General features: G+C 48.0%; 1 protein-coding gene across 1 annotated transcript in view; it reads left to right on the top strand.

The window, feature by feature from the left end:
* CFAP52 (cilia and flagella associated protein 52) overlaps positions 1 to 8,712 on the top strand; it is a 63,841-nt gene extending 55,129 nt beyond the window's left edge. The window contains exons 13-14 of the mRNA XM_004712943.2: positions 6,430 to 6,541; positions 8,283 to 8,712. Coding sequence (XP_004713000.1) covers positions 6,430 to 6,541; positions 8,283 to 8,458 — 288 coding nt within the window. The 3' untranslated portion in view covers positions 8,459 to 8,712. The remainder of the gene's footprint in view (positions 1 to 6,429; positions 6,542 to 8,282) is intronic.
* Positions 8,713 to 9,011: the final 299 nt, after the last annotated feature.

Below are 9,011 nucleotides of genomic sequence, written 5' to 3'. Positions count from 1 at the left end.
TAAAGGAGAGCTGATATTAAGGCGTTCAAGAAGAAAGGAAATGTTTTGAAACTGATTGTGGTAGCAATTGTCCAATACTGCTTGATGTGATTGAACTATGGAATATTATGATATCTGTAAGAGCTCCCAATAAAATGATCAGGGAGGGAGGTGGGGGGGAATGAGGAGCTGATGCCAGGGGCTTATGTGGAGAGCAAATGTTTTGAGAATGATGAGGGTAACGAATGTACAGATGTGCTTTATACAATTGATGTATGTATGGATTGTGATTGCAAAGCACTAAGCAAGGGGCAGGGAGGATTTTTTGATTTATTTAGGCCAGCTGAGTTGTTCTGCGCATGTGTGGGGGCCAAAACCAGTAGTAGCGGTCTGGTTCAGGCTAGCTATCTTTTGAGTGTGGCTGTTGGCATTTGAAAGACCATTTAAAAAGAAATTATCCACACTGAGTGCAGCCAATCCCTTTTAATGAATACGTGTAATTTGTCCATTTCCATACCCTGCTGGAATGTTGTGGGAGTGCCTACAAAAAAACAAAGCAAAAACCCTACCCCCCCCCCAAAAAAAATACAAAACCCCAAACCCACTGCTGTGGAGTCGATTCCAGCTCACAGACACCCTACATAGGGCTTCTGAGACTGTAAATATTTATGGGGACAGACAGCCCTATCTTTCGTCCCGTGGAGTGACTGGCAGTTTTGAACTGCTGACCTTGTGGTTAGACACCACTGCAAGGCTCCTTGTGGGAAGGCATGAGGGTCTCTAAAAATTGGTCGTGGCAGTCTCTGGGTCACATCAGTCCAAACTGACTATAGCTCCCGATCTCTGAGCCCTATGATGGACTTGGGGTCCAACAGACCACAGCATGGAATAGGGGTGAAATGGAAGTTCAAGGGTGTGCTTTGGGAGAAAAGAACTCCACTCTCCCCAGAGTTCACACAAACTCTTTTAAAAATATGTATTATATAAGTATTTTTAAAGTATATTTAAATATTTTTAAATCATTTTATTAGGGGCTCATACAACTCTTATCACAATCCATGCACACATCAATTGTGTAAAGCACACTTGTACATTCATTGCCTTCATCATTCTCATAACATTTGCTCTCCACGTAGGCCCCTGGCCTCAGCTCCTCATTTTTCCCCTCCCTCCCTGCTCCCCCCTCCCTCATGAAACTTTGATAATTTATAAATTACTGTTTTGTCATATCTTACACTGTCCGATCTCCCTTCACCCACGTTTCTGTTGTCTGTCCCCCAGGGAGGAGGTTATATGTAGATCCTTGTAATCGGTTCCCCCTTTCCACCCCACCCTCAACACAAGCTCTTTAGAGATCATCTTACTTTGTTTTGTTTTAATTTTTAGTTTTATTGACATAGAATTCACATCATACAAGTCAATGGTTAAACATACTTTGTTGCTTCTGAGCTAGATGGCCACTTGTTTATATTCAAGCCTTTAAGACCCCAGACGCTATATCTTTTGATAGCTCGGCACTATCAGCTTTCTTCACCACATTTGCTTATGCACCCATTTGTCTTCAGCGATTGTATGGGGAGGTGAGCACACAATGATATGATTTTTTTGTTCTTTGATGCCTGATATCTGATCCCTTCTGCACCTCGTGATCACACAGGCTGGTGTGCTTCGTCCATGTGGGCTTTGTTGCTTCTGAGCTAGATGGCTGTTTGTTTGCCTTCAAGCCTTTAAGAACCCAGACACTATATCTTTTGATAGCCAGGCACCATTAGAGTTATGTAATCATCCCTACAATCAATTTCAGGACATTTTCTTCATTCTTGTACTCACTACTGTTAGCTCCCCCCACACCCCAGGAGATCCTTTTATTAAGGTTTAGACAGGACAAAGGCAAAACAAACAATTGTCCTACCTGGGGAGCCGTCAACAGCCCCTCAGTGCCGAAGCTGAATGGAATCTGCTGACTCAAGTTGCCCTGTTGTTGCTGTTGGTGGGTGCTGTCAAGTTTGCTCTGACTCATGGAATCGCAGTCCAGCCCTGTTGTGGGGGAAGGTCAGATGCGCAGGCATTCCCTCCCCTGAAGGCAATCAGTTGCCAGACTGCTGTCTCATCCCACCACGGGTGTGGGCCTACTCCCTGCCTCTGGGGACAATGGACAGGCTCCTGTAGGCGGAGTTTTCACCCTACTGATAATGTTCCTATGGAGACCCAGAGACCACCCCCTAGACCACCCTCTCATTGCTGTGTAACCTATAGTGCAACTCCTCCCTGTGACGTATGTCTCTACCTGTAATTAGTGGGCTGGCATGCCCCCAAAAGGTATATAGGTGTGAGTCAGCAATATAGCACTCTCTCTGACTCTGAGCTCCTTGCTGCTCACTCCCTGGTTACTCCCCTCCCTTGTTCCCTTACCCTCCTTCCCTTCCCCCTCTCTCCACGTGGACCACCAAGCTGGGCTGAGGTGAGCAATGGTACCATGTAACAAGCCTGACTGTATTATTGTATTATCTCTTATGCGCTTGATGACTTTAATATAATGCTTATATATCTCAACCGTACAATTGTGCATTACTGAATCCAAGTAGTAGTAATATTAGTAGCAGCGGGTGGGGGTTGGCACCCCACTCCTCCATGCCAATTTTAATTTAATACTACACCCTGTGCCACCCTCACAAGTATGGTTAGGCTTAAAGTCCATGGTTCTAGCCACCATGTCAATCCATTTCATCAAGGGCTTCCTCTTTTCCGTTGCCCTTCTACTTTTCCAAGCATGAGTTTCTTCTGCGGGGACTGGCCTCCCCAAAGAAGTCTCACCCATCCTTTCTTCTTCAGAGCCTTCTGGCTACTCTTCTAAGACAGATCTGTTCGTTCGTTCGACAGCCACGGTATTTTCAATGTTCTTCACCAGCACCATGAAACGTGTGGCCATGGGGCTCATATGCACAGGGTTGCTTCAAAAAACTTTGTGGAAAAATTCCATTATCCAATAATTCTGTTTTTCCGTGAACCTTTTGAAACCTCACCCCCACCTCGTAGCAAATCAAAGAAATCCCCTCAAGATCAGAGGTGGGGAAAGGACCGTGATGGGGATACGTACACAATGTCAGGCTAAGAAAAGCTACTGATGGGTTCTGGGAATTCTAGGTCAGTGGTTCTCAACCTTCCTAATGCCTTGACCTTTCAATACAGTTCCTCATGCTGTGGTGACCTGCCCCCCACCCAGCCATAAAATTATTTTCGTTGTTACTTCATAACTGTCATTTTGCTACTGTGATGACTCGGGGTTGGTCGACCTCCAAGGTTGAGAATTGCTGTTCTGGGTGGTGGTCAGGGCAGGAGACATGGTCACCAAGACCCTGATTTTTAACATAAACTAGGTAATATGGCAATATTTTTGGTAAATCTGGAAGGCCACAACTAACCTCCAAATCTCCCTGTAATCCTAAGGGCAAACGGTCCCTCCCTGGGTTTGCCCCAGATTTGTCTAAGCTTTAGCCTCATGGCTTGTTTAATGGTTGGAAAGAACTCAAGTGGTATCTGCACTTCTGTCAAGACGGAGTTAAGACTCTTGCTTTAGACTGCAGCCTTTCACAAACCAGATGTTTTTGAATATATGTTGTAACACAAAGGGCAACCATAATGTCACACTAAATACTAGGATACATGGCCCATTGGGTTTCTAAATTAGTGTGAGATTTGCCATATGCCAGGCTTCTGTTTCTGAGACATGAACGGCATGAACAGTCTGTTTTCCTCTTAGGAGACTGAGAACTGTGACTCTGTGATTTGTAATTAATGAGTTGGGCTAATGTGATTCTAAGTGTGAGCGTATGACAGTGTCCCTGTTCTCCTGGAACTGGCTTCATCCGGTCTTTCATTTCGATGCTCATGAGGGGTGGGAGGGATGGACTTGGACAACACGCATGTCAATAAACACATGAATGAACAATGAGTGATCAAGGAACAGGATGAGACAAGATGATGAAAAAGCTTACAAAGGAAATAGCATTTTCTCTGGGGCCACCTCGGAATCACGAGGAACACACGTGTTTCCGAGTAGAACTGTGGCTCATCAGGTTTCTCAGTGACTGCTTTTTCAGATCGCCAGGCCTTTCTTCCAACACACCTCCAGGTGGACTCCGACTTCCGACCTTTCCATTAGCAGCCAAGTGCACGCATGGTCTTGACCACCCAGACCAGGAGCCTTGCTGGGGTAGTGGTTACGCATTGGGCTGTCATCTCTAAGGTCAGCAGTTTGGAAGCACCAGCAGCTTCAAGGGGGGACAGCTTTCTACCCTGTAAAGAGTTAAAATCTCCCAACCCCACACACCCCTGTCCTGGAGGGTCGCTACGAGTCAGCATCGACTCAATGGCCGTGAGTTCTCACCCACCCAGACCAAAATCCAAACCCAATGCCATCGAGTAGATTCCGACTCCTAGCGATCCGATAAGGCAGAGTAGTGCCGCTCCTGAGGGTGTCTGGAGACTAAGTCTTCATGCAGGTAGATAGTTTTGTCTTTTGCCTACAGCGTGGCGGGCCAGTTCAAACTGCAGACCTTGAAGTTGGCAGCCCAACACGTAGCCAACTCTGCCACGGAGGCTCCTTTTGGAAATGGAACAAGTGATAGGACACGAGCGGGAAGCTCCTTGGGCTGGGACGCCTAGTGATTGAAGGCCTCCTTTAACGGAGCTGACGTTTGAGTCGAGGCCTGCCTGGCAGGAGGATCTGGTAGCTGAGCTCCAAGAGAAGAGCATCCCAGGCACAGGAAGCTTGAGAAAGACCGAGCCCCTGCCAGGGTTACCTGGGAAAGTGTCACTTTAACTTCCAGTTACTTCTGTGGCTGAGACTCCGGGGAAGGTGGACTTGGACATACTCTTAGCTATTCCTCTGTGCCTTGTGCTTCTCCCAGGAAAATGGAAATTCTTATGAATGCAACGAAGCATCCGTAGACATGACTGATAAATAATTCAGCAAGCAAAAAGTATCTTAAATAGGATAGACACGTTCTAGCTAGATTCAGAGGAGGGAGGTTCTTTTGTAGCAGAATGACTGGAACACAGCACGTTTCCACCAACATGAACAAACCAAACCACGGCCACGGAGTGGATTCTAACTCATAGTGACCCAATAGGACAGGGTAGAACTGCCCCTCTGGGTTTCTAAGAGTTTACATCTCGACAGGACTAGACAGCCTCCTCTTTCTCCCGAGGAGTAGCTGGTGAGTTTGAACTGATGAACTGATGATTAGCACCTCAAGGCATCGCTCCAGCCACCCACACGCAGAAAGAGAAATCGATGTATGTGATGCGGGCCCAAGATCACACTCCTGAATCCTGGTCACATTGCTCTTTCTTCAGAAAGAAATTTTATTTTTGAATAGGTTACACATTCACAAGGTTCAAAGTTCAAACGGGACAACAACAGTGCCCTTCGGGGCCTTTCTCCCAGCTCCAGGTCCTATTTCCCTCCCGGGGAGGGGTTCAGGATTGTGAGTTCATCTTTAAACCCTACCCCGTTAAACACTCTTCTTTTGAGGCAGAGGAAAACGTTGAAGCACCACTTAGGTGAGAGAGCCCAGGCAATACAGTGCGTTCAGCATTGGGCTGCTAAACCCCAAGGTCGGCGGTCCCTTTGGTCACCAGAGAGGCCCTAGTGGCGTAGTGGTTGCCTGTTGGGCTGCCAACTGCAAGACTGGAAGTTCGAAACCACTAGCTGCTCCATGAGAGAAAGATCGGGCTCTCTATTCCCAGAAACTGGGGGGGATGGGGGGTGGGGGTGGGTTAGGAGGGCGCCCCTGCACCTACAGGCTGGAGGATGAGTCCTGTCCACAGGTGCCTCGGCAGAAAGGCCAGGTGATGTAGTTCTGAAAAAGCTCCCCGAAACCCTGTGGAGCAGAGCCCTCCACTGACCCTCACCAAGTGGCCGAGAGCCAGGTAGACTCCAACTGGAGGGAGGGTCCAGCCCCAGGGGGAAGGTGACTGTGTTAGACCCCCCATCTCCTGAAAGTTCTCGCGCGACTGGGCTCGCTTTCCAATCAGAAGGAAGGAAACGCCTTTTTCCTTCCACCCAGCCTGAAGCTTCCGAGCAAAAGCCGGAACCACGGACACCTGCAGCTTTAGGCTCAAACCTGCTCCTCGGGGCTCTCCAAAGCACTTTCTGCCCCCATCCAGGTGTATCAGCATATCCACGGCTCCTGAAATAGACTGTAAAAAAAAGATTAAATACTAAAAATAGCCCATTGGGTTCTCCTCCCCCTGCTTTTTGCCTATTTCTAATTTGAGCTGGTCTTAACCCTCAAACCCATCCCCGGGGTATTTTTGACTACCTTCTATATAAAGGAGAGCCTTTGGTGGTGGGTGGGGGTGATGGGGGTGGTGGTGGGGGTATGTGTGTGGATGATCCCACTGAGCTGCATCCTTTCTGCCTCACACTGCTTTCCTGAATTCCAGATTGCTTACTGGGAAGTATTTGACGGGTCCGTAATCAGAGAGTTGGAAGGATCCTTGTCCGGCTCAGTAAATGGCATGGACATTACAGTGGAAGGAGTGCACTTTGTTACAGGTTAGTCCTGCCGGCAAGAAAAGCACATGTAGCTTGGCCTTTTGAGGTGGGAACAGGACGGGGATGCTCCCTGCAAAAGGCCAGGTGAGATTCAAGCTTGAGGGTTGGTGACCAACGTGACCAGAAACGAAACGTGCGCCCAGGAGGCCTAGGGACGCAGTTAGAAGGCCAACCTTACACGGGTGGTCACTGATGACCCAAAGGGGACTTTAAATGGCCCAGAGGGCGGAGTAGAAGGGCCCTACAGTAGAACTGCCCCTGCGGGTTTCCAAGGTTTGTAAATCTTCCAGGAAACCGAAAACTCCATTTTTCTCCCTCCGATTGGCTGCTGGGCTCAAACTGCTGACCCTCGGGTTAGTAGCCTAAGGTGCAATCCACCGTGCCACCAGCGAGAGTTTCACAAAGCAGGCCTATTGGATTCATAGCAACATTGTTTCTTGCCAGGTTCAGGGATTTTTCAGGAAACTAACAAACACATGCTCCCGATGAAGGAAAGCTTCACATACCCACGACCTTCAAGCAAGATATCCACCAACACGGAGGGTCATCCCAGTTAGACACTCTTCTAGAAATAAACCCTGCTGGCGCAATGGTTAAGTGCTCAGCCACTAACTGTAAGGTTGGCAGTTCGACCCCACGAGGTACACGGGAGAAAGGATTGGGCCGCCTGCACTGCTCAAGCTTATAACAGAACCAAGCCTATGGGGGGTAGTTCCACTCGGTCCTAGAGGGCTGTCAGGAGTTGCCACCACTCAGTGGCCCACAGCCCTTGTAGACAAAAGATGGGAAGCAAGGAAACCAAAAAGCTAATACAGTGAACCCTCGTTTATCGCGGTTAATCTGTTCTAGACCCTACCGTGATAAATGAAATTCCGTGAAGTAGGATTCCTTATTTGTAAATCAAATATTTTCGTAGTTAGAGCATAGAGGACATGAAAAAACACCCTCTAGTCACCATTACATTCGTATTACCCAATTTATTAAACGAAAATGGGAAAATACAGTAAAACATTTTGGACGTTACAATGATCATTTATTATTTATTATATTATTTATGGCATCAAGCGTGTACAGTATGAGCCAATCAGTGGCAGTAATGACAGAGCATGCGCTGTTACGCAAAAACCGCGATAGAGTGAAGCTGCGGAAGTCGAAGCGCGAAGTGGCGAGGGTTCACTGTAGTGGTTTTGCCGGGAGCTGTGATTAAGCGATAGAGTCAAGTCTGAGGGCCCTATGAGTCAGAATTGACATGATTGTGTGTGTGTGTGTGTGTGTGTGTGTGTGTGTGTGTGTGTGTGTGATTAAGGAAGGGTGATACCACTTCTTTACTTTCCCCCCAAATGTACTATAATACTCAAACTCACACCCTCTGTCTTCTAGTTGATTCCGACACTTAGCACCTTATCAGACGGAGGAGAACTGCCTCTGGGGGTGTCCGAGGCTAGGCCTGTTCATGGGAGCAGAAACTTCAGCTCTTTCCCTATGAGGAGTCGGTGGTTTCGAACTGCTAACCATGTGGGTGGATGCCTGATGCATATACACCACCAGGGCGCCTCCTACTCTCACGGGCACAGGGTTTTTCATAACCAGGGGAAAGAGTTACTGTGAACGTGGATTTTCCTTTCAGTTGGTCCATGAAGACAACGGTTTAGAAAACAGCTCAGTTCTTTGACACCAGGACTCTTTCTTTCTGTCCAGACACTCTTGGGGCATTGTCACATAACTGTTTTGTCTTCTTCAGGTGGAAATGACCATCTGGTCAAAATTTGGGATTATAATGAGGGTGAAGTGACCCACGTCGGGGTGGGACACAGCGGCAACATCACGCGCATCCGGATAAGTCCCGGCAACAAGTACATCATCAGTGTGAGTGCGGATGGAGCCATCCTGAGGTGGAGGTACCCCTTTGCCTCGTGAAGCAGCTCGGCCCACCTGGAGCCTCCCACGGCCTCACAAAGCTGTGTGCACACGCAGCTCCCCTCCCTCCAAGACTGGCCTCGATTTCCCCGCCGGCGTTTTGGTTCTTTCCTGAAAATAGTTTCCGAATCATTTTCTCCTTTCCTTCATAGAATGTATTTGTACACTCTTCAGTTTTATATTAAAATGGAAATGCGCTCGAGAGCAATTTCCCCAGACTGTAATTAAAACGGTTCTTGTCTCTTGTGAATAAATGCCTGCTGTTGATTTCATGCCATCATCCTTCCTCCCAATCCACCCCAGCCCCCAGGCAGCATGGCTCTTACCCTTGAAAATGAAGGTCAGGTGAACTTACATTCCTCAGCATCGCTTCAAGGAGCCCTGGTGGCTCAGTGGTTACACTTTGCGGGGCTAACTGCAAGGTCGGCAGTTCAAAACCATCCCCTGCTCCTAGGGAGAAAGATGAGGCTATCTAGTCCTATAGGGAGTTTGTCTTGGAGACTCTCCAGGGGCAGTTCTGTTCTGGCCTCAAGGCTCGCCAGAAATTGGAATC

This window comes from Echinops telfairi, unplaced genomic scaffold, assembly GCF_000313985.2.
Source record: "Echinops telfairi isolate 266 unplaced genomic scaffold, ASM31398v2 ScPeMD7_2010;HRSCAF=2546, whole genome shotgun sequence".
In the NCBI taxonomy this organism is placed as follows: domain Eukaryota; kingdom Metazoa; phylum Chordata; class Mammalia; order Afrosoricida; family Tenrecidae; genus Echinops; species Echinops telfairi.
This window is presented reverse-complemented; position numbering and strand designations above follow the sequence as displayed.